The sequence below is a fragment of the Uloborus diversus genome, chromosome 4, assembly GCF_026930045.1.
Source record: "Uloborus diversus isolate 005 chromosome 4, Udiv.v.3.1, whole genome shotgun sequence".
NCBI lineage: Eukaryota > Metazoa > Arthropoda > Arachnida > Araneae > Uloboridae > Uloborus > Uloborus diversus.
The window spans coordinates 151,055,726-151,082,126 of record NC_072734.1 but is presented as its reverse complement, the minus strand read 5'-3'; the positions used below and the strand labels follow the sequence as shown (position 1 = coordinate 151,082,126).

The 26,401-nt window shown below is 32.1% G+C and overlaps 1 protein-coding gene across 1 annotated transcript in view; it reads left to right on the top strand.

Annotated features, from left to right (window-relative positions):
* Positions 1–25,490, top strand: part of LOC129221418 (glycogen phosphorylase-like) — a 49,146-nt gene extending 23,656 nt beyond the window's left edge. The window contains exons 7-18 of the mRNA XM_054855903.1: positions 5,064–5,207; positions 7,638–7,730; positions 8,035–8,181; positions 8,283–8,446; positions 8,635–8,749; positions 12,667–12,768; positions 14,659–14,865; positions 16,014–16,235; positions 20,232–20,359; positions 22,203–22,337; positions 24,097–24,163; positions 25,137–25,490. Of these exons, the coding sequence (XP_054711878.1) occupies positions 5,064–5,207; positions 7,638–7,730; positions 8,035–8,181; positions 8,283–8,446; positions 8,635–8,749; positions 12,667–12,768; positions 14,659–14,865; positions 16,014–16,235; positions 20,232–20,359; positions 22,203–22,337; positions 24,097–24,163; positions 25,137–25,325 (1,713 nt within the window). The 3' untranslated portion in view covers positions 25,326–25,490. The remainder of the gene's footprint in view (positions 1–5,063; positions 5,208–7,637; positions 7,731–8,034; positions 8,182–8,282; positions 8,447–8,634; positions 8,750–12,666; positions 12,769–14,658; positions 14,866–16,013; positions 16,236–20,231; positions 20,360–22,202; positions 22,338–24,096; positions 24,164–25,136) is intronic.
* Positions 25,491–26,401: the final 911 nt, after the last annotated feature.

Sequence of the window (26,401 nt, the reverse complement as noted above, 5' to 3'; positions counted from 1 at the left end):
CTCTTGTGTATTCCTTACTTCATGAGCTTCTTAAAGCACGAAGTTTTTGCATCAAAAATAAAATATTAAAAGAAACACAATTTTTAACTTGAAACATAGAAAAAACATACTATCAAATATTTATTTATTTTTACGTAATCTTAAGACATTGGACTGTTATGAAAAAAAAACTCGGCATCTTTTATGATATGATTATAGCTAATCTAATCAATCACTCGATTGATTAGATCTTTCTCATCATCATCATTTTGAATTGTTGGATAGTATTACCAACATCCAAAGCATTATCAATAGCAAAAGTTTTGGCTATTGACAGTAGCGTCACTACAGGAGGGGGGGGGGGGCAAAAAGGGTGTTCGGCCTCGGGTGATACCCTTTTCGGAGTGACACGCAAAATGGTTTTAGGAGTTTACGAAAAACATGAATACTTCAATTCTGAATAATTTTCCACAAATGTATCTTATAATATGTTTTCTCTATTAAATTTCAGACAATATCGCGTTGAGGGGACAATTTGTCGGTTATGTACGCATCTAGGGTGAATTTTACGTAAAATGCAATCTGTTTTATACCTTTAATGTTTCTGAAAATTGGTTTGAACTTCATGTTTATATGAAATATTTTTTTTTCTAGTAGAGGGGAGAGGGGGTGACGTCGCAAATTACCACCCCGGGTGACATCCATGCTAGGAGCGTCACTGCTATTGATAATGCTGATAATTTTAAGCTTTGTACATCTTTTTTGACAATAGTTCAGGAATATTCAAATTCAAGCCTATGGTATTTACGTTAAACAGGGTATTTTATCCCATTTTTAAAGGCATATTAGTACGTAACATATTCGTATTTACAATACCCTAACGTGCATCAAAACTAGAGAATTTAGCAATATTGTCGGCTGAATATTTAGAATTATTATTACTGCTTTCTTAATTTAGAATAATATTTTTAAAATTTACACATTAAGATCTGACCATTAAACTTTCGACTATCAATTTTTGTAAAAGATATTTCAAACTGACACGAATAACAGAAGCCGACGATAGAAAGTATTGAATCTTCTATCAGTAAGTTTATGTGATTTAGGGGGGACAGGGGTCGGTTGAAACAGGGTACAGATGAAATACATGTTGCGGAGGGTATCATCGATAGTGGGAAAAATCCAAGTATGGTAGAAACGTTCGGCATAGTTAGAGTGCATCAAAGAGTGTTAGAAGAAATGTTTTGTTTTTGAATGTAAACATATTTTTGTTGATGTTCATTTAAACCAGAATTATACTTTTTATAGCTACCATAATTTTTTACTCAGGAAATACGGTTATCTGGTTTACACTCGTTTTATATAATTTGTTTATTTCACATCTTATGGTGACAAATTTCTTTAAAAAAAAGAGACAATAAAAAATTAATCAGATTTTAAAACGTCTATAAGAAGCATAACTTTTCAACTTTAGATCGAGGAACCAGATGACTGGTTGCGGTTTGGTAACCCATGGGAGAAAGCGAGACCAGAATACATGCTCCCAGTCAATTTTTATGGAAGAGTGGAGAAAACGAGTAAAGGTTCAAAATGGGTGGACACGCAGGTAAGTTCCCTTTTTTTTTTATTCTAAAAAGTGTACAATTTTTAATGAAAACTAATCTGTAGAAAAGAAATTCTGTGAGGATTTTTTTTTTTCGACTTTTTAACTTTTTTCCACATTTTTTGAAGTTACATAAGAGAATCTGTAGCAATTCTCTCAAGTCCTTCATACGACGAATACTCTTATCTTGAATAAAATCATTTGTGAATTATGCTCTAGTTTTATTATAGCCATTTTCGACTGCGGAGGAAGCATTTTTTACTGTTAGATTACATGAAATTTGGAAACTGGGCAAAAGGCCGTGCAAACAGAACTTGTAAGACCGTTCAGTATATCTGCCGCGTTTAATTTAAAGAGCCATTCAATGTTTGGTCCTATTTTCACAACAGGGATAATCAGCACTTATTAGCTGGAATCCTGAATCAGATGGCCGAGTTTCTTGTTTATAGTCACTTATTTGCCAAATGTTCGCTAACCTTCTAGATTTACTGCAGAAGTGGGTGTATTCAGAGTCAAGGTATTCGAATCGATCTCCTGCTGGTATTGTCCATTAGATCCAAGTTTAGTTCAGCGATTCTTTGGAGCATGCATATTGGTACGTCTTATATTGATTGTTTTTTAAATCGGTAGAGGTTTGTTGGAGAAGAGTCAATAAATATTCGTTACCTATAGGGGGAACTTACACCTGAAAGTAATCTCAGCACCATCTGGAAACTGATTCAAGAAAAGTTGGCTTCCTTAACAATTTTCAAAACCCTAGATAAAGTTTATGTAGCGTACCGTCCGCCATCTTGGGACTAAATGCTGCTTTCATCTTATGGCTATAATAAAGTAACTCATTTTTTTTTTTTTTTTTTGATTGTGGATTAACATGGAGTTAATAAGAAACCACAAGCAAGAAGAAAAGCAAGCTACTTCGTCGCAGCAGACATAGGAAAAAAGCATCGTTTAGCCCCAAGATGGCGGATGTGTCGCTACTTATTCTACCATTCATGGCTTTAACCATTTCCTAGTTAATATGTCCCAAGCGCTTCGCTCCATCTTCCTACTCATATTAAAAGTCTTACCTCCTGGTGCTTCAACATAATAATTGCTTTAATGTTTCGCAGTAATTACTACGCTAAAAATTAAGCCTATGACAACGCACTACCAACTTACTTCTCATTTACGCGATGCTACTGACACCTGCATTTTTGATAACAGCTATCCTGTGACTTCTGTGTAAAATTAAGTAAGTGGTATGAATTGATTTTTTTTTTCATCAAAATATTATTATGTAGCCACCAGAAAGGCTTGAATTTACCAGATACTGAACGTTTATAGCATAAGTCTGAGCATCTAGGATCGGTAGCTACCAGTTTGTTTTTGTACCTGTCTCTTATGTTTTGGTTCTATTAGCTTCAAAGCTAGTGTTCTTGGCTTATACCCATGTAGACACGTCATTCCTTGCTCTAATAAAGTGTTTTCATTTCATTAGGGCAACGTTTTTTCTGTTTATGTGACAAACATAAATTCTGTACAAATAAACTTAAAATTGAAAAATCAGTAGAAATAGTGAGCTAGAATCATTTTTCATATTCAACTATACTGCTAACACAATATTTATCAAATTGATTTAAATGTAAAATTAAGTGGCATTTTGTTAACACATTTGCTTTTCCAGATAGTGTTTGCCATGCCATATGACAGTCCAGTTCCTGGATTTAGGAATAATGTGGTTAATACATTACGGTTATGGTCTGCTAAATCTCCCAACAGTTTCAACTTGAGATTTTGTAAGTATCTACAAACATGCTCTAAAGCATTTTTTTTTTTTTTTTTTGTTATTGACCCAGAAAAAATTAATTCGTGTTACCGAAAACGGATATTTATCAAGTTGACTTGGCTCTATAAACATTTTTTGGGCGATTTTCAAAAAAAAAAAATAGTCCCGTGCGTAACGCTAAGTTTTTTTTATATTTTTTCCAGCTAACTAAAGCTTTCAAAAAATATTGCTTGTTGGGGAATAATACATGCTTAAATATACTATCAAAGCATAACAGTTAATCCCATATTTAATTAATAGTTACTTGAATAAAATAAAAAGCTATGCATTATGCACGGGACATATATTCGAGAATCGCCCTTTTGCAGTTTTGTTTTTGATATCATACTTTCTCTGCAAGCGAGACCTAGTTTTGATGTTTGCAATATATTGTTATTTTTTTTCTACAATTTCAATTTGAAAATAAACTTGGGAGAAGCACCTAAATATAGTCCTTCAGCATGATGAAATAAATGTCATAAAGCATAACATGAGAATGGGGGAAAGCAGAATTCTAGAATGAAATGTAAAAAAATTACTATTACAAAAGTTAAGCCGAAATTGAAAATATCAAATGAGTGAGAAGGGAAAAGGGTATACTAATGTATCACATTTTTTTTATCATATAAAATCTGCTTCGAATTCAACCTGGCAATATTCATTGCGGAAAAAATTAGACATATGACACATGTAGACAAATCCCATAACATCACAGTTATTTCAAAACTTGTTAAAAAGGTGCCGAAAAAAAAGTTTTGAAAAACCTGTCATAGAAAAAAACTATTGATTACCCGTTTTAGTCGAGTTTTGTTTTTTCCCCCAACGTTCCACTCTATAGATACTAGTATAAGTTTTCCATTCTAGTGTTATATTAAGGGTTTGAGTTGTTCTAATGTTATTCCAAAATGGTACCAGAACATCTTTGACAGGCGTACCCACCAAAGAGGATCATGGCGTAGACTGCACCATTGAAACTTTTAGGAGGAAGGGGTGCTTTAGGGCTATTTTCTCTTTTTCTTGGGGGGGGAGCGGGGGGTTAAGGCTCATACTCTTGGAGGTTGGTATTTAGGAGGGGGTGCGCTATTGCTCTTTGGAGGATGGACCTTTCTTAATAATATTTAACTCGTCCGGATGGATAAGGAAGGAGAAATAAATAATTTTTTGCAACAGAAAATTAGACAGCCATGGCAAAAATACAAAAATGATTTTTAAAGTTGAAAACATCATTGAATACCCTGAAAAAATAAGATTGATCTTGAAAATGATTACTCTAGCTCTTACTAACTCTGCAATTGAACACTGAAAATTCCGGACATTTTCTAGAAAGCTAGTCTAACGAAAGTTAAAAGATACAAAAGTCTCACTCTGGAGGGCAGTCCGAACCTGTCGTGGCAATTTGAAAAGATGTGAATTCTCTACGTAATATCTTGAAGATAAAAATTTCAAAAAAATTTAGTCTTTAGTTTTTTTTTTTTTTTTTTTTTTTTTGCCTTTCAGTTAACAATGGAGATTATATCCAAGCAGTACTGGACCGGAATCTAGCCGAAAATATTTCACGTGTTTTATATCCCAACGACAACGTAAGTGTATCTTTCTAATGACATGCTCTTGTCTGCTGTTAATGTAAACACAAAATGGAATGTTTATTTTGTTATTTTTCATTTTTGTCTACTGTAGTTCTTTGAAGGCAAAGAACTGAGATTGAAGCAAGAATATTTTCTGGTTGCTGCAACTCTTCAAGATATCATTCGAAGATTTAAAACTTCTAAATTTGGATCCAGAGACCCTGTGAGGACTACATTTGAAAATTTTCCACAGAAAGTAAGTTTTTTTTCAGAAATCATCATCATCCTACATCGCGTGGCAGCCAAGATAAGCTAAAGTTTTGCTTGTAAGATGCTGGATATCACTTTACCACTCCCTCCATTTTGATCTTTTGAGGATTATATAAGTATTTTCAATAGCAACCTTTCAGCGAAATCTAAGATTTCCCCCTCTTTCGGTAGTGACAAGGCTTTCTAAAATGGCTGTTTTCTTATTTCATACATACTGATTACAGAATAAAAATTTTTACTACATCAGATTAACAAGGTTTGAGCGGTCCTTCAAATGCAAAAAATAGCTTTAGTTTCTTCAGAATATCATTGTAAGCTTTTCAAAATTGAAAAAGTATTCAAAACTATTGAAACATTTTAATGAATCAGTTAATAAGCAGAGAAACTGTTTTCTGGCGTTTAATGATAATTACATAATAACATATTCCAATGCCTTAGATTTTTTCAAACATTAAAAACAGAAATTTTTTTGTCCCTCTCACTCTTGTAATGGAACAAAGTAATGGCCTCTATTTGGATTTATATGTTTAGAAATACCGGCAGTTCTTTATTTGTAAAAACTTGCGAGATTAAAAGTTTCCCATAGGCAAAAAAGACGCTTAGTTTTAGAAGAAGAATCCCATTTCACAATGCATACAAATTGCAGAATAAGGCTGTAAGACATTTGAAAAAAATGTTTGTGATTCATCACAAACAAACTATAAAACATAATTTCCCTATTCTAATGTTATTTGCATGTATTTTTCACATATTGTGCGGACTAATTTGTAATTTAATACATCGTTTTTCAGAAAACAATAATCATCCCAAGAACATTTCTCTTTCTTTTACGCAGATAATTTTCTTTACTCGAATAGACTCATTAAAATTAATCATTCATTCAAGTACGAGCTTTATAAAAACTAAAAAACTAACTTTAAATTGAACTTTACATTTGAGCTGAAAATATAAATAATACAATCATTAATAAAGTACAGAAGTTGAAAGTGATTGTAGACAAGTGCTTTGCAATTACAAAGAGCACCTTTTTAAGCACTTTTATTATAGTTGACATGTTTGTCACGGAGAAATCTGAGGCCTGCTTTTGCTTATATCTCAGCAACTATACCACTTAGAGACTTCGGGATTTCACTAAATTATTTGCTTAATCTTAAGGTACAACTTAACGCTGAAAAATTAAAATTACAAAATAAAATTATTATTTTGGTTAGGGTGGAAAACCGTAAATTTCATGTAATTTCCCCATTAAATGATAAAATATAAAACTCATTGTTTTAAATATTCGTTGCCTTACAACAGTAATATTAATAGTAATTACAATTAAATTTTGAAAGATAGCTTCTCTGGAGAAAGCATGAAATGCCCTATCAGTCCTCTCATCTATGCCAATAATTGATAACGGGGCTAAGTAAAGAGACACATTAGTTTCTTTATCACAAGTAACTTGTTTTGAAACATAAATTAGTTTGTGAAACCTTTAATATTTAAATGGTTTTAATTAAATTAGCAAACAAATAAATCCTAGAGAACAAGAATTAATTTTTAGTGCCAACTGCTTAAAGTTTTAGACACGTATGTTGTTGTTTTTCCCCCTTTTAGTACGAAGCATTTAAATGAAAAAATAAGGTGAAGTTTCGTGATGGTAATATTATTCTATTTCTGAAATACATTTATACTAGAAAGTATAAAATAGTAGATTTTTTTTAAAAATACTTAACACTTTTCCTAACGCACTCAAAAGGACAAAATAACTTCTCCGGGCCAGAAAGGACAATTTAAGTATTCCTGTAGTTTTCAAAAATTCCAAGAATATGACATCACAAACAATTAAAAGTGCGATTATAGTCATTTCAAACCAAACTTTCCCAATAAGAAAAATATGCATGATATAACACTAAAAGTTATGATTGAACTTTTCATCGTTTATGGTGTCATTTTCTTGGAATTTTTGAAAACTACAGGAACACTTAAATTGTTCTTTCTGACCCAGAAAAGTTATTTTGTCCTTTTGAGTGCATTATGAAAAGTTCTTAGTATTTTTTTTTTAACTCTGTTATTTATTACAAAAGAATTGACCTTATGGATGGAAGCAATTCGACAAAAGCCACTGTTTGATGCTGTTCAACGTTTTAGGAATTTTATAAGTACCTTGCATACATCATTGTTGTTGTTGCTGTTGTTGTTATTGCTCTTACTGCTATTATTATTAGTGTTACAATTATTAATATTGTTATTATTAGTGTTACAATTATAATTATTGTAATTAATAGCGTTGCAATTATTATTATTATTACTGTTGTTAATACTCACGTTGTTGTTACATCATCATAATTGTTGTTGTTGCTAATTGTATATTAACTATAAAATTTTGTCTGAAAAAAAGTTTTCTAACTTTTTCGTTTTAATCTTAATCAAGATAGCAATCCAGATGAATGATACTCATCCAGCCATTGCCATTCCAGAACTGATGCGAATTTTTGTAGACATAGAAGGGCTGTCTTGGGAAACGGTAGGTAATTACTTCTAATACAAGATATGTGGGTTCAAGAATTTTTATGACATCAAAAAAAAGAAAAAGAAAGAAGGAAAAAAGAAAAAAGAAAAAATTCGAGCTACAAGTAATCGCTGTATTGTCACTGTAAGAATTTGTTTTTCTTACTGTGACGAAACAGCCGTCAATGTAAATTAATTATGTATGTATAATTACTTTTTTCTTTTTTTCCCTTTTTTTAGGGCGTCATAAAACATTCTTGAACCTGTGAATTATTAAGGCGCAAATCGCATATTGATACGGCAATTTGTTGCTTTTATAGGCTTGGAATATCACTGTAAAGACATGTGCGTATACGAATCATACAATTTTGCCAGAGGCACTGGAGCGATGGCCAACTTCCACATTAGAGAGCATTTTGCCACGACATTTGGAAATAATTTATGAAATTAATGCACAACATTTAAAGGTAATTTTCGTTTCATTAACATCGTTTCATTTCAAAAAAAAAAAAAGGAAAACAAAATTATACACACAAGCTGATTTATGCAATGTGTTTTTTTTACGAAGAAAGTTGCCGAAAAATATCCTGGAGACCTCGACAAACTTCGTCGAATGTCTTTGGTAGAAGAAGAGCCAGAGAAATGCATCAACATGGCTCACTTGGCAATAGTTGGTTCTCATGCTGTTAATGGTGTTGCCAAACTTCACTCCAGTATCCTGAAATCTTCAGTGTAAGTATCTATTTCAAGAAATTTTGTTACGTCTTGGTAATGGTAAAAAATGTTTGCTTGATTGCATGCCTTATTGGTCTGAAAATGAAATCATAGTAGTGCATTTCATTCAATATGATGTAAATATGATGCTTCATAGTTATTGTTCACACTATGTATACAGTTGCCTTTTTCTATCGTCGAAACAGGTTTAAAGATTTTTTTGAAATGGAGCCACAGAAATTTCAAAATAAAACAAATGGAATTACTCCTCGACGGTGGCTGGTCCAGTGTAATCCTGAGCTAGCAGACGTCATCGCTGAGGTAAGAAGGGTACTAAAACCTCCACTAAGGGTGAGGGTTAAAAGAGTTTTATTTTGAAGTAAATATATTTCAAGCAAATATATTTTTTGCCTATAACATTGCATCGGAAGTAGATTTATCACGACTTAAAATAAAATTTATCACACAAGGGCGCTTAAACAAAAGGTGTTAACACGTATCTGAAATAAATATTGTAATATAATTATGCTACTCTCACGAAGGTTAAAAGTAGAATAAAGAAGCATTAGAAAATATATCCCTGTTACATTTTTGTTAATGTTTAATCACAGTCGAAATCACTACTCTTCTTCATATCTGGGGCATTCCACGGTATTTTTGACATTACGTAGAGTCCGTAACGTGACCTTTTTTTGCCATAACTTTTTAATTTACCGTTTGATTTGCAAATTATTTTAATTTGAGCTGGTGTGTTGGTAGGAAAAGATCAAAATAAAATAATATGCTAATCAAACAGTAAATTAAAAAGTTATGGCAAAAAAGGTCACGTTACGGACTCTACATAAATGTCAAAAATACCGTGGAATGCCCAATCTATGTGATAGCTGAAGTCTTCTAAGTTGGGCTTCTGAGCAGTTGAGAGGAAATGTCTGACTAATCAAAAGAGTTATTGATTAGCAGCTTTGAAAATAAACATTTTTTAAATAAAATTCAAATACAGCAGCCCACATTTACATCGCATTTGTCAGGAGACAACAAAAAAGCGCGATATAACCGAGATTATCAAAATAACGATTCTTCCAGCATTCAAGCGTTCAATATTTGAATCTACAATAAGTATATATTATATTTTGCATTTGAGTGACTTTTAAAGTAAAAAAAAGGAAAAGAAAACTATTCAGGTTATTGATTTTTTTCAAAAATGTAAAAAAAGTATTTAAAAATACTCCAGTAACTCTTTTGTGATATTAAGATCAAACAATTGTAACTTTAAAAGCAGAACATTCAGATGAATTGAAAACACCTCTTTTTATTAATGGACAAAAGAAAAAGTGAAGAAAATGAATTTTCTTTAGAAATATAACTTGCAAAATTTTATTGCCTTTACTTTTTTTAGGAGACACAGGAAAAGCGTGACATATCCGGATCAACGATATAAAAGAGACGCGATGAACGGGGGGTTACTGCGAAAAAAATATTCAAATTTTGCTTGTTTCCGATTGAGATTGCAATACCGAACCAGAAGTACCGGTATTCGGTATTTTTCAAACGTGATACTGGAATACTGGTATTAATATCAGTATAAGAAATTTCTCAAAAAATGATCAAACAAATATTGTTTCATTGCAATGTTTAATGATTTTGCATAAAAAGCGCATTATTTATGAAAGGTGTTCTGAATAAATATAAAGCAAAGAAACAAATGTCATTAAAGGAACCAAAATCAATAGTAGTAAGAAACAAAATTCATCTATTGAGTGAGTATAAAATTCATCTATTGAGCTTGGAGCTAATTTTAGTGCACAAATTTCCTTTACTTGAAAATACTCTTTCTGAGTTCGCGCAGGTTGAGGGCGCTGTTAATAACGTGCGATATACCTCCTCTAATTGCCCCAAAGTAAAGTACTTCATATTCAAATAATTCGGTCTTCTGACTGCTAATTTTGGATGAATCATTTTGTAGAATACTAACATTAATATAAAAGTTAGAAATTGTGAGTATTTTTTTTTTAATTTAGCTAGTTGTAATTTCTCTTCGAGAAGCAATTTTATTCCAATATTAACATCATCTTCAACAATTTCCTTGATCAAGATAGGTTAATTTTTGCTTTTTAATAACCCTTTAGTTTGAAATTCCCGATATACTTAACTGAATTTGATCTTTTGCTAGTTAATTTTAATTCGTTTTCTTTTCAAAATTCTTTAATTGTGTAAGTATCTGAAAATATTTTCCAATGGATTATGCCTTTCCTCTATGCAAATTGTCAAGGCTCTATATAATTCCAAAGTATTATCTCCTTAAGTATATAGCTAAACAGCGAGACACGATAGTACACCAATACCGGTGACATCAAATTAACATTTGTTATGCCATCAAAAATAGGATTTTCTCAAAATCCAGTACAGATACGGGCAGGAGAAATATTTAAAAGTATATATCATAAATTGCTATGATTGATGGTTGGAATAGATTTTTCATAGCACAATTACATTCGTAATTACACTTAAAATAAACTTTTACCAAAAAGCAAGTAAGTGATCAAGGAAAAAATAAATACATGATGCACGCAAAAACGCACGAAAATGCGATTCATCACACCATCTGAAAATGAAAAATATGATTTTGTAATCTTTCCACTACTTTCATTTATTGATATTCCTTTAATTCATGGTTTTAAAACCATATTTTTACATCAATAGATTGAGTTTGGTAATGGCTCATCGAAAAAGAAATGCACATTTAAAATATCTGGATATGTAACTAATTGGAATGAAAAATTGTCAATTAAAAACTATTTATTATAAAACGCTAATATGCCGAAAATACCGGTTATTTTCCCTCAGCAAATAACAGTATCACGAAATAGCGTAATAGCTCGAAATACCGGTATTGCAATTACTATTCCCAATGCTTTGCTGAACAAAACACTGTACATGTAGTTTTTCCGCCGAAGTTGTAACATTGCGGAAAAACTAATATCAGTGCTGATGGCGAAAGTTTTTAGTACTTCGATACATTGACGCATAATTTCACATAATAGTGAGCATGGAATGAAGTTTGGTTTTTTAAGAGGAAAAATAAATTATTTCTGATATTTTTAATTACTATGAATGTGATGATAGCTAAAGTGAAACAAAAAGATGATTCAAGCCTGTAATTAAATATAAAATTTAAATGATTCCTAAACCAAATAAGTAGTTATGTGAGATTGATTAATCAATGTCCTTTATTTTATATTAACATTAGTAGCAAAAAGCTAATAATTTGCAACCTTATTACTTATTCAATTAAGTTACATATATGTATTTTTTTTAGTTAAAAAATTCTTAGAAAGACATTCGTTTCCATTCTTTCGTTCGATTTTTTTATTCTTTTCTTTTTTTCATGATTTGGAGGAAAGTTATTAATCATATATCATAAGTATTAACGTCACAACTTATTTTACATTATGATGTGTTATTCAAATTCTACTTGTGATGTCCTACCAAAAATATATCCATTCATCTTTTAAAAATAAGTTTATTTCTACATTTATTATTTTATTCTTTATAGTTTCACTTATTTGTTTAATATTTCGTTCATTTATTCAGCGTCAATTATTTTTATTTTTATGCTTTTGTTTTTTCTTAATTTTGTTAAATAGCATAGAATTTGCGCTCCAATTAATGTGTTAATGCTTGCCAGTTATTTTTCAACGTCAACTCTTATTTTAAAACATCTTTGGGGAGATATATTCCCTTCCCATTCTCAATTAGCTTTTGGATTTCTCCATGACATTTTGCAGACTATTTGGAGCTGAAATCAGTAGCATTTTTCTAAGTAAAAATATTTGCCAACGCAAATGCAGCGCAATTAATCCATTGAAAATACTGAAGTTACATAAAAATTCATTATTGTTCTCATTTATTCTTTTATTTTTATTCATTTATTTTATTCTGTTCATTTTTTTTAAATCTAAACTTTGTTTACTAAAACAAACAAAAAAAAATTAAGTTAGTTTGCATGTGAACAGAATACATTTCAAGTGTTGGAGGACACAAATGTTTTGATTCAGATTTTCACAACCATACACAAATAAGAAATATTTTTATTGCGTATAAATGTCAAACTTTTTACTACTGTACACGTATGTGACTAAATACTTTCTTCATTTACCTCTGTGTACCTCTTCTTTGTACCTCTTGTCAATAAATGCGTTTTATTGCAACGTATGTTTCATTGAAAATATGTTCAACAGAAAATTGGCGACGAATGGATTACTCAGATGGAACAGTTGAAGAAAATAATGCCATTTTACAAAATAACAAGTTTTGTACAGAAGATACAACAAGTTAAAAATGTAAGTACAAGCTAGAATATTTCTTTCTTTCTCTATCTCTCATCATTTCCTTCCAACGACATTATTACAACGAAAAATAAATTGTTATTTTTTTTAACTGCATAATTCCAAAAATTATTACAGAAATTTCTCAGCCTTTTATGTTTAGTTCATGTTATTTCACTATACAGTGAGCAGCAAAGTAATACAGTTGCTTAATTTTCCAAGAATGCGCATTACTCATTACATTAAAAATCTAAACAACTCATTTTGTTCCGTTAAAAATACAGTACAACCTCGATATCTCAAATCTCTCGGGACGGGGAAAAATTTCGAGATATCGAGTTTTCGAGTTATCAAAGTTTTTAAAAAATTACACTAGTAACTCTCACATGTGCGCACACGTAAGCTATATGCATTTATATATGTACTATGGGACCACTTCGAATGACTATCAATAAAGTAGTCTTCAATATTTCACTGGATTTGAAATTTTCTAATTGTCGAAAGTGCACAGGATGAGATTTTGGAATGAACAACAATTTCAACTTGGTTTTTTCACCTAAAAATTTAAAAATTCTAATTTTATCTTGAACCAGTAACCTTACATTAAAAAAGTTCTCAGCAGCCATTTTGTAGGAGTTAAAAAAGCTGAATGATGAAAATGAGGAACGCATTTTCCATTTCCGCTTGAAAACTGACGGTCGAAAAATTGAACCCCTTTTCTTTACAGTGGACAACATGTTCGAGAGAAATGCTAAGATTCTAAACTCTGGGGAAAACACTGCATCCCCTTCATGCCAACACTCCCCTATTATCTTACCCTAATCCCCTATTCATAAAAATTCCAAGAAAAGGGATGAAAAACGTTAAGCAATTGTCTCTGGAACTGGTTTTACTACAAAAATTGCCAAAGCAAAACGACAATTGAAACTTGCTTCTGTGCAAAAATTTCGAAATATCAAGGGTTTCGAAAAATAAATTTCGAGATAACTATGGAAAATACATAGGGGTTTTTATAGAAAATGCTGGGGAAAATTTTTGTTTCGAGACATCAAGGGTTTCGAGATAAGGAGGTTCGAGATATCAAGGGTTGACTGTATTTCAAAACAGATTTGTAAAAAATTTTCCCGAATTCTTATGTAATGATTTTCTTTTAGGTAGTTTTCAGGAATTATGATTAAAAATACGCATCTTTAATTATCTGCCTAAACAATTGTTTTGTGCAATGACCAACGTCTTAATATTTTGAATTTAGGTGCAACGAATACTTTCGTAGTAAATGATTTTCCATTTTTTTTCTAGTGACATTTTTGGAAACAATTGTATGCAATTGAGCAAATTTAAAAACAATATGTTACATCATTAAGTTGTGTTTTTATTTTCAATTTTATAATCAAAATTTATGTATTAAAATCTAAGTTTGAAAGGGTCTTAGTTCTAAATCTTTACGCATTCAGCATAATGGGGGAACGCACAAGAGATTGACTTCTTAATTCTTTGACTGTCTTTGTTCTTAGATGTTCCCCCCCCCCCCTTACTTTCCCAATAACTGCATAACTTTTGTCTCAGGCAGTGAAATTGTAAAAAAAAATTTGGGGAATTCACCCCAAAGCTTTTTAGAATTTAGGTTTGGGGGCTCTTTAAAAGAAAAAGAAAGCAGGGGTCCCGGGAATTTTTCCCAAGTAGGTTTGTTTGCAGCATCAAAAACTCACCTTCCGCCCTTTATGGTGGTTTCATAGCTCACTCATAAAGACGCAAAAAGTGGTTTTATTTTCACAAAAAAGCACGAAAGAGATGCCTCTATCTGCTCTCACGAATGAAAGCTGTCCAGAAATGGTTTAACACACCTCATATTTCAGTATAATGAAAATTTCAGCTTACACATTTTCTTTTTCTTTTCTATTTTAGGAAAATAAATTGAAGTTGGCGCAGCTTATTCAAAGGGATTATGGTATCACTCTGAATCCTGCTTCCATTTACGATGTTCAAGTGAAGAGAATTCATGAATACAAACGCCAGCTTTTGAATCTGTTGCATATTGTTACAATGTACAACAGAATCAAAGACAATCCAAACGGACCATTCGTTCCTCGAACTGTTATGATTGGAGGAAAGGTAATACTAAACAGTATAACAACGTAGAAGGCAAATACTAAACAGTATAGCAGACAAGGCAAATATACTAAACAGTATAACAGCATGTAAGGCAAAACATTAGCACGGAAAAAATTCAACACGAACTTTTAACTTAATTAAAAGTTGCCTATGTTCTGTAGTTGCACATTCAACTTAAGGTTTCAACTACAGCGCCAACACCATATCCTCATATATATAAAAGCCCAAATCACTGATAGAGTAACGCTCTCACGTCACCAACAATGGAACTCGTGCCATATCAAGCACGACAGCATTATTTCATTGTTGAAGCACAAAAATTAAATAAGTTATTTATAATTTGATAATATTTTTTGGCAATGTTTGACATGCAGGGAAGTGCTTTATTTTGACAAGGCTGTAATGGATCTGGTAACTTAACTGTTTTACTAGAAAGACTAAATTTACGAGAATGAAGAAACGAAAAAGTGGTCAACAATTAACGCTATCAACTGGAGTTTAGGGTTAATCCACTGGAGTTAGGGTTACAATTTCAACAATCAAAATATCACCAACAGGCAATTGCTTCGTTCAATTGTAGAAGCAATTTTCACCCGTCATGCCTTGATGGACGATTTTCTAGTATTTAATAAACGCAAAATGAAATACGCTTTATGATATGATGTTTTCTACTATATTGAGTTGCTTTGTAATTCTATCACTTGATTTAGTTTGTTATTTACGAACTAAACTTTATTATGATGTTCGTTTTCATAGAAAAATATAATCACTCTTAAAATCTGAAAAATGTCAACACAAATCATGCAAATTAGCACGAAAGATAGATGATCCATAAGTTAAGTTTAGAATTTAGATATCGAATTAGTTTTTGAAAATATTTCAAATTAAATAAAAAAAATGCAGCAAGATTTTGAAAAAAAAAAAAAATCACGAAAATGAACTTAGTAATTTAGAAGTATTTTTTGCACTGAAATCCTGAAATCATATTTCAATCTAAGTATTACAAAAAAAAAAAAAAAAAGCTAATTTAATGCAAAAAATATGCGCTCTTTTGAAAAAAATTATGTTCAAGTTAACAAAAAGCAAGTTGTTTAGTAGTGTATTTCTAGTATAGATGTACAACTAAAATAATGCAATTTCATTTTTAGGCTGCTCCAGGCTATCACACAGCAAAACAGATCATAAAACTTATTTGTTCCGTTGCCCAAATAGTGAACAACGATCCGATCGTGGGCAAAAAGCTGAAAGTGGTGTATTTGGAAAATTACAGAGTTTCTCTGGCCGAGAAAGTGATACCAGCTGCTGATCTCAGCGAGCAAATATCGTTAGCAGGAACTGAAGCTTCTGGAACTGGCAACATGAAATTTATGGTAATTAGAGTTTTTATTCACGCAATGAAGTAGTTCAGTGGTACCCAACCTTTTTATACCTGAGGGCCAGATGATTCTATCGAGAGATCGCATGTTTTTTTTTGTTTTTTTGAAATACAGTTGGACCCCGATTTAACAATTCACTGGGCCCGAAACTTTTATACGTTAAATCGGGATCATTCGTAATATCGGGGTGTGAAATAAAATTTAAAAAAAATGCACTTACCTTACCTAAAACCCCTAAGCAACTGTGCAATTCTAACTATCCATAATTAGAAAGTGTACACTTTTTATTCAGCACTGGTACCCGCACGGCTTTGCCCGTAATAGAAAAATTAAAAGGTCTTTTGGTTCGCCTGTATATTTACAAATAATGTGTGGTGAAATTTCTCGCCAATTGGCTTGTGCCCATGTTACGGTTGCACGTTATGATAATTTCGTATCTCGCCAATTGGTTTGTGCCCATGTTACGGTTCCACGTTATGATAATTTCGTAATTTACTCATCCATCTTATGATATTTTTGTTCTTAAAATTGGAATAGAAAAAGAACCACATCGAATTTTTGAAAAATCGCTTCGAGGTGCACACCACCATGCTACAAACTAACTTTGTGCCAAATTCCATGAAAATCGGCCGAAGTCTAGGCGCTACGCGCGTCACAGAGATCCTGACAGACAGAGAGACTTTCAGCGTTTCAGCTTTATTATTAGTAAAGATTCCACGACGCTAGTTAGTTTGAAATTCTTAACTACTGAGTAACAGATGTTTGACAATTTCCTTGATGCTTGACTCGAAATAGTTCTCTTTCGACTTGATGATGGAGAGAAAAAAAATACTGCGTCTTTTGCAGCCTGTTGCATGAGATATGTTTTTAGTTTCCAGGCCATGTAATGCATTTGAAAAAGTAAGTTTTAATTGGAATTTCACTATATTTTTCTGATTTAGAATCACTATTCGTTGGTTGACCCCTCGCCCGTCAAAAATGGCTGATTCCAAGAAAAGTCTTTTTTCTGCCTCGGACAATATGGATGTAACATTTGCAAAACAATCCAATATTTCCTAACTCAAATGAACAAAAAAAAAAAAAAAAAAAAATTCTTTTTGGCTGTTAACATATTTCGTTATTTCGGGTTTATTATTAGGTAAATAGAGGTTTTTACCTTCCTTTTAGTCGGAGAATAAGAAAAACTCGCTAAATCGCGAAATTCGTTAAATAGAGGTTCGTTAAATCGGGGTCCGACTGCACATCAGTTTATTTTCTGGATAAGCACGGAAAAGGAAAGAAAAAGACAAACAAAGTTATTTTTGATTATTGTTTGATGCTTATGTTAATATTGCGAAGCTTGCATTCTGTTTTCTAGAAACTAATTTCTTGACATTTGGAATGTCTGCACTTTGGAACAAGAACAGCCAGTGTCAAAAATATCAGTTTCAACGAAATTTATAGTAAAGTTTCTCATTTTTTTCCGATTCCAGCTATTTTTCAGGCTCGAGCCCATCAAAATTTGGAACACTTCTAGACATTAAGAATTGAAGAAATATCTTTGTGCAGAAAAGTAAAAGAAAAAAGTGCAACTTTAAATCGCACAAATTTGCTGAGAACTTTTGTCGGATGTCTTTTCATCCAACAAAATCAACTCCTTTGAATTTAAAAACCCTTAAACACATGTATGCAGTTCTATGCAGATTAGTGCGATTCAATGCTGTTTTTTTTTTTTTTTTTTTTTTTTTTTTTTTTTTTTAATTCCAAAGAGTGGGAAAATAAAGAGAAATATCTGCAAATTTTTCGTTTCCCACCTTTTTTTTTTTTGTATTTTTGTTATTTATTGTACTTTAGCTTTATTGTGCAAGTTTGCTTATTTGGTTTCCACTGAAAGTAAATCACGAAAAACCGCCTGATACCAATACTTCTCTACTGTTACTGGGGAATCCAAAACGCGTTTCTTTTAATATATTAAAAGCTCATTCCTGCAGATACTGTCCTTTACCTTTCCATGCCAGATTGCCTCAGGTTAGATTAGGGCTGTACATACAGTTTTAAATTACTTTAGTTATAATACTTGAATTGCAAGGGAAATTGGTTGTTTAAACTGTTAACAAAATTATTGATAGCTGAAAAAGCTAAGATTATAGGATTTAGACAATTGTGATTACTATAACTCAACACTAGATTGCTGCATTACCTTTGTATGTTGTTGCACTAAAAAGTTTACTCTACTTTATGGACAGGTTACTACATGAACTAAATTTGGTGACAATTTGGTTTGATTGTTCTTGCTCCTCAGTGAAGATTTATTTCCGCTAGTCCTAAATTAAGCTAACTAAACTATTTTAGCGCATTCTGCTCTTTTTTAAATCAAATATATTTTTGAAGCGAAGTTTAATTAAAACAACATTTCTAAACGTTCTTAGAACATAGAATGCACAGAGCATTATCACTGTGGGGCATCCCTTTTTTTCTCCATTAATTTTAACTGTTTTCTACTTGGTTATGATTGCATGAACGCTTTTCGGTTATTCCCAATTTAAAGTTTGACAGAGTAACGAAGTAACTCTAAATCACGTTTCATCTGATCTTTTTGTCTTAATTTTACTGAAATTAAACTACCTTTGGATCATTTTACTCTGTTTTGCTTTCCTTTATTTATTTATTTTTGAATTCAGGTTCAATTTAAATAATCATTTATCGGAGCAAAATCAGAGTTTCTGATGTCCATAGAGTATCACAAATACATCGTTCGATAGGGGTTTCTTTTTCTTTTCTCCTACATTTGCTTTACTAAACTAAACTGTTTCCAATTCATTATACATGTCTTCTTCTTTGTTTGTTTTTAATTCAGTTTAACTTACATAGTTTATGATATGAAGTAAAATACTCCACTGTTCATGGAGTATACAAAAAAAAAATCGAATCTGTAGAAAATACCGCTTACAGCTATAGTCTACGAATATAAAATAAAATTTCCGCTTAACCTTTCAAAAACTTTTCATTTTTCCTTCCTACTTTTAACGTGATTTTATTTTAGAACGTATTTTGTCTTATTTCCTGAGCAATACGAGTTGTATGTAAGTATGTATGTATTTGTTAGGCTGGTTCAAAAAAAATCGATTTCTTTATTTTGGAATCGCGTTACCTCTCAAAAGTTGTAGTTTGGTATCCTCAATTGGGGAAAAACAATAAAAAAATATCTAAGCTGACACTTTCAGTTCACGCATGAGGCTGAAAGTTTGAAAAAATATATTAAAAATTAGAAAATTTCAGAAAATAACAAAATTAAGTTTTTTTGTATTATTTCATAACGCAAACCTATTAATTGTCAGTATATAGCGTAGTTTGAACCTAAAAAAATAAATTTATAGCTTTTACATAACATTTTTAGTCCGCGCATTCGTCTAAGGTTGGGCAGGAGATTTTAGCTCAATTAAGGCGTATGCGCGAACGGAAGATCTTGTGTAAAAGGTATAAAATATTGTTTTAGGTTCAAACTACGCTATATACCGACAATTCATGGCTGTTGCGTTATAAAAATATGAAAAAAAAAACTATTTTTTTTAATTATTTTTTGAAAAATTCAATTTTTAGCATATTTTTTCAAACTTTCAGCCTCATGAGCAAATAAAGATGTCAACTGATTTTTTTTTTTTTTTTTTTTTTGTTATTTTTCTCCAATTGATGATACTAAACTACAACTTTTGAGAGGTAACAGAATTCCGAAATAAAGAAATCCGATTTTTTCGAACCACCCTAGTATATATATAATAAAAGTGAAAAAAAAACGTTTCACTTCCTCTACTTATATGTAAGGTTTCAATCATAAAATTTAATTTCAATCATACTTTTTTACAAATCAAAATCTATAAAATGCAATGTATCTAGATCTGATTAATTCATCTGGACGATTCATATAGAAATTTTTACTGTTACATTAATGTCTATCTTTTTTTTCTCTTATTTTCTTATCAATCTATTAAAAATTTCCTTTAAACTTTGCAGTTGAATGGTGCTCTAACGATCGGAACCTTAGATGGAGCAAATATTGAAATGAGAGAAGAAATGGGACCTGAGAACATTTTCATATTTGGCATGACAGTTGACGATGTAAAAACCCTTGAGAGAAGAGGGTAATTTACTTTTCTTTTACTTTTGTGACTTTTAATGAACAATCACATTGCTTATTGTTCTCATTTGACTGTTTTGGTGTCCTTTGATTTTATTTTCCCCCGCCTCCCTCTGCAGCACCACCGTCGACCGGCCTCACGATGCTGCTCCTCTAACGAAAACAGTCTCCAGGTTGCGTCCATATCCTACGCACGCGCATACATGCACACACACCTACACACACACATACACACTCATGCCTGTACACAGACACAAATACACACGCCTACATACACACGCATACGTGATTGTGAAAAACATAATTTGAATTCAAGATGTCAAAATTCAAATTATTATTATTTTATTTTTTGTGACATCAATTTCTAGTATTTTTCTGAGGGAAATATAAATTTGAAATAGGAGTAGTCAGACCGGACTCACACAAAGGCTTGTGGATATTTTAAATCATACCCAAGGGCGCCCATATGGTGGCAAGTGGGGGTTCAAGCCTCCCTCCCCTTTGAAATTAGAACTTCCCAGCTTTTAGTACTTATTTCTTTGCAAAAATGTAAAAACATTTCTTCTCCGACAATTAATGAATAAGTTATTAAAAACGTCAAATTTTAATAACTCTAATCTGTATTGAAATCGGTTTCTTTGGGGAAAATATCCTGCTAAACCATGGGGAAAATATCTGAGCTCCCCCTTAAAATTTTACATATGGGCGCGTTTGATTTCATCACGAATCGCAGGGGAAAAAACGGAGGTTTAGGAGTACAATCACTCTTGCAATGGAGCAAAACGGCAAACAACTTATTAAAAGCAGCAATTTAAAATTTCAGAACTGCAAAATCTGTTCAAAATGTTACTGGAAAACACAATCTAAGAATTAATTTTAAAAATGTTGATAACTGTGACGCTAGGGTAGTTCAAAAATACAGGTAAAAAAAAAAAGTTTCTCTCAGATGACAGGACACCCCTCAATATTCTTAGACTTGTGGATAGTAATATATTGGAAGAATTTTAGCTTCCAGTTTCAACTGAAAGAGGGTGTTCAACCGCTTCCCCCAAACTTCATACTGTCTAACCACGGATTGTATGGAAAGACAAACATCCGTTTTACAGCCGGAAATGGACGAATCGATTATTTTTTTACCGATGTCAGCTTTTGCAGAAGCAGAGTCTCATTCAAATGAGTGGAATATGCGCATCAAATTTTTAGTTTTATCCCTTATTCACATAGATTCGTCTTATCTGGACGTTTGAAAATTCCATGCAACCCATGGTTGGACAGTAAGTATAGGGAGGGGAGTTAAATAATACATTGAACTGGGAAAACAATGCTACATACAATTTTCACGAGTAATAAGCATTTACGTTGCAAAAAAAATAATTATTTACAAAAAAAAAAAAAAAAAAAACAGCTGGGGAAATTAAATGTTTCTAAATTTGTGACATTTTCTTTGCTACGGCTAATGTTAAATTAAGGGGTCATTGAGCACCCTCTTAAAATTTGAGTAAGAAGCTAAAACTTTTACAGCATAATACCATTAGTAAGTCTAAAAGAATAGGGAGTGTCCTGGACTCTAGTTGAAAAAAAAAAATTTTTTTTGAACCACCCTATGAGACGCATTGCAGAGGAAGAACTTGACGCTAAATCTTTCACTTAATCCAAGCAGTTTCTTCTTATTTTGAAAAGTTCTTAACAATTGCATCAGTCCATTTATGCTTAATCTTACCTGACTCAGAATTAAATGAGAGATTAGAATTTCAAGTTTTCTGATTAATGATTGATTTAGACTGAAATGAACTTTGTAATTTACCATATTTGAAAATATTCTACAATTTTGTATTATTTTATTTTAGTTACAATGCAATGGAATATTATGAAAGAAATCCCGAACTCAGGCGATGTATTGATCAAATAAGGTGTGGTTACTTCAGTCCACAGAATGCAGATCAATTTAAAGATCTTGTAGATATTATTCTGAAGTATGACAGGTAAGGATTAATTTTATATTTTGCATACAATGGAAACTATTGAACAATTTCTGCATGTAACGAATTTCCACTTTTAACATTTTAACAACAGCTCAATTTAACAACATTTCCATGTATTAGCCCCTTACCCCCCCCCCCCCCCCCGCGAAAACATGAAACATGAATACAAGTGAATGTTTTATGATGCAAATCGGAGACCTTGATTAGTCACACAGTTCTAATTTTACAGCGAAATAGTTGGAATATGAATTCTGGAAATTAGACGCAAATTTTGCATAAAACTAATTAAGCACCAAGTCATGAGAACAACTTTTGATTTCCTTTTCTTTTCCATGTTTTTTTCATATTACCGACAACAAACCTAAATGTTTTTAAAACTTATATATGAGGCAGTGATAAGCAAAGGGATGTAAGTGGACATTTTCAAGTTTTGAGTAAAACATATTTAAAGATAAGGTCCTAGGTAGGCTTTCATTGAAAAGTTTTTCTAAATCAAGCTGTATAGCAGCACTTACCAGAGCTACTAGTGCCATCTCTCCCTTCAAGACAGAGGATAGGTTCACCTACCATTTGTACCGGTTATCTCCAAATGTTTAATTTTGTCCCTTACATCCCTTTTTCTTCTTACTGCCTCATGTTCTGGCTCGATAGAATCATCTTAATATGAGGGGGGGATAAAACAACTTACTGTTCATGAAATACACCGCCAGCTCAGTCATTTCCAGTTGAGGACTGCAGTTTCGTGCTTATTAGCACTCATCAGCCCGGAGTAGGAAGGTGACTGAGCTGGAAATGGAAAACCTCTTAAGGAAACCGAGAGCACCAAACAAACTGGTAGCTAATATAGAATCAGCGCAGACTAGACGAGTGACCGAAACAATGGTTCGGTTCAACTCGAATATTGAAGGCAAGGTATGGTATATTCAGTAAATTACCGCCCAATAGCCAGGGCTAAAGCAGAAATACATGAAATACACCGCCAGCTCAGTCATTTCCAGCCGAGGACTGCAGTTTCGTGCTTATTAGCACTCATCAGCTCGGCATAGGAAAATGACCAAGCTGGAGATGGAAAACCTCTTAATTAAGCCAAAAGTGTCAAACAAACTGATAGCTAATATAGAATTAGCGCAGACCAGACGAGTGACCGAAACAATGGTTCGGTTCAACTCAAATATTGAAGGCAAGGCATGGTATATTCAGTAAATTACTGCCCAATAGCCAGGGCTAAAGCAGAAATACATGAAATATACCACCAGCTCAGTCATTTCCAGCCGAGGACTGCAATTTCTGCTTTAGCCCTGGCTATTGGGCGGTAATTTACTGAATAAGTTACTGTTCGTTTAGTTAAGCCGAGACTTAGCGCCAATTAGCACATGCATCAGGTCTGCTGTGATTTTATAAAATTAGGGAGGGAAACCCGGAAGTAAAAGGTTCAAAATAACGTGTTCAAAGACAGCAAGTGCGAGCGGTAAGTGCCCATCCTAAATCCATCGCCCCTTTTTGAAATGGAATCTTTCCTGAGTGGTAGTCTTTGTTTTCGAGAACGGACAGTAAGTACCAATGATCTACATAAATACTCCTACTTTGAGAAGATTGAAAGTAATGTCTAGTTTATAGAATTCTAATATGGATGGAGGTAGTTTATGTGGATTTGTAACCAAAGTAATTGAAATAAACTTTTTAAAATAATCAGTAATCATTTATAATGTATACCTAATGATCTTAATTTACGTAATTAATTACCTATATTTCATTCCAGATTTTATGTATTAGCTGATTATGAAGAATATGTCAAATGTCAAGAAGAAGTTAGTAAAACATATCAGGTAAATCAAGTTTGAATTTTATTAGAAGTTTGAAAAAAAATAGCATCCATACTAAGTTTTGATGAAAATTAATATAGACAATAGCAAAGCAACACTTAATTTTCTATGAATGAATATTTTTTAATACATAATACCTTATTTTTAACCCTTCAGCTGCTACAGGGAACCATTTAGAGACAGCGAACGGTTACCACTTGCCTTGATACAACCACTTTGGCGCAAGTCAAGCGCAATCTATTCTTGGAATCGAACATAGATTGTGCAATACTATTGCCTTTATCTTGTCTAATTACATTTCAAGTTCAGTTAATTAAATTTGATTATTGAAAACTTAATGAGAAACGACAATGTTCACTTACAAATATCCTCTCTGCTTTATTCTCATTGAAGGATTGTTATGACCAAACCTCCCCCCCCCCCCCCTCGCTGAAGGTAAATTCTGGCTAATGGCTAGCGCGAAGTTGGAATATAAACTAGATATTCTCAGAATTGCAAAAGCTGCCGTTGTAGAAGTGCATTAACACTGTCATAAAAACGTTTTTACAAAATAAAAAAAAAAATTAGATAACTATTTTTGAATGAATTTTCCTTATCAGTGCAAGACCTGATAACAGGGGCAGATTTACACATTTTTGAGGATCCCTTTGTCTGGCGTATACATTTTTTCATATGCATCTTTAAATTCCTTTTGGAGCCCTTACTTTGTCAGAACCCCCCGCAATTGCAATACAGTATATCCAGCCGTTTGAAAAACGCCCAACACAATTCCAACGAAACTAAGTTGTGAAGGCTAAGATTTATGAGAAGTATCGAAGTTATTGCCCTTCTTCTGAAGATCAGATACATAGGGTACAAATGTTGCTCCAGTCAGAGCTTAAACAGCAATATAAATCTTGTTACAATAAAATAAAACCCAAACCTATTGAATTATATTTAAAGCAATTTTAAATAACACAAGGTTTTTTTCTTTTAGGATGGAAACAAATGGACAACTATGGCTATCAAGAATATAGCATCTGCTGGCTATTTCTCCAGTGATAGAACTATTACGGAATATGCGAGAGACATATGGGGGGTGAAGCCTATGCGAGAAAAACTTCCTGATCCTCATGAGCCTCAGGAATTGCAGGTGCAGAAGAGGGGCTCTGTAGGCCCAAAATAATCTTGTTGTGAAAGTTCTTATATTGAGTCAGATTAATCCCTGAATAGCAAAACAAAAGAAAGCTTCCAAAAAGGCAATTTTTGTACCTTGTTCGACCAATTTGTGAATTTTTTACATTTCTATACATTATAATGCAATAAATTTTATTAGATGAGTTTTTATGAACGATTAGTCCTTCTCATTTTTTTCTTAATAGAAACTATCTTTCAGTCAAACTGTACTGGGCTGGTAAACAGTATTATCTACAAATTATTGATCTGTTTTTTTTTTTTTTTTTTTTTTTTTTTTTTTGTGATTTATTTTAGTTCAGCTTTATAGTAACGACATGTTATTTGGTTAAAATTTATTTTTTTGGACTTAAAATAATGCACGAAAAGATTCCAACATTATACTAATGTTTATAGGGAATCATTGTTACGTAAAAAACTTGTAACACTCATTTTTGTAGCTACTGCCATTTACTTGCCCATGACAGCATATCTCAGCAAAGTTTATGCATTCATCAAATTGTCAAACATTATTTTTAAAGGTTGGACATCATACTCGTAACTTATAAACATTCTACTTATTAAAAATTTTTATGGGCAGGGCATTAATTTTTCTTGACTTTCCCATAAAAGAAAAAGGGGAAATATACATAAAAAAAGTTCAATGCATCGTAAAAATGTCGCTCAAGACCTAAAACCAAGTTGAATTAATTAGTAAAATAAAATACTGAATAATAAAAACCTTTAAAGTATGGTGGAGATCCCCACATGGGGAAATTAGTGTCTATCGAAAAATAATTGCTTCACTAACGAAAAAGTTTATGAAAACAAAAGTAATAAATATTTCATTGGGAAATTATCAGCTCCTTTAATACACACCTTATATTTTTAGTAAGGAGATAATTTTCATAATCTCTGAATCTATAGATATTTGATTTTTTTTTTTTTTTTAATGCTCAGAAAAGTGTCCACTAACAGCAATAACATCTTGAGTTCTTAAGTCACTAGATACCTTGATTAAAACAATACATTTGATGATGAAAACCATGCATGTAATTATGGGAAAAAAATAAAAATTAATTTAAAGCT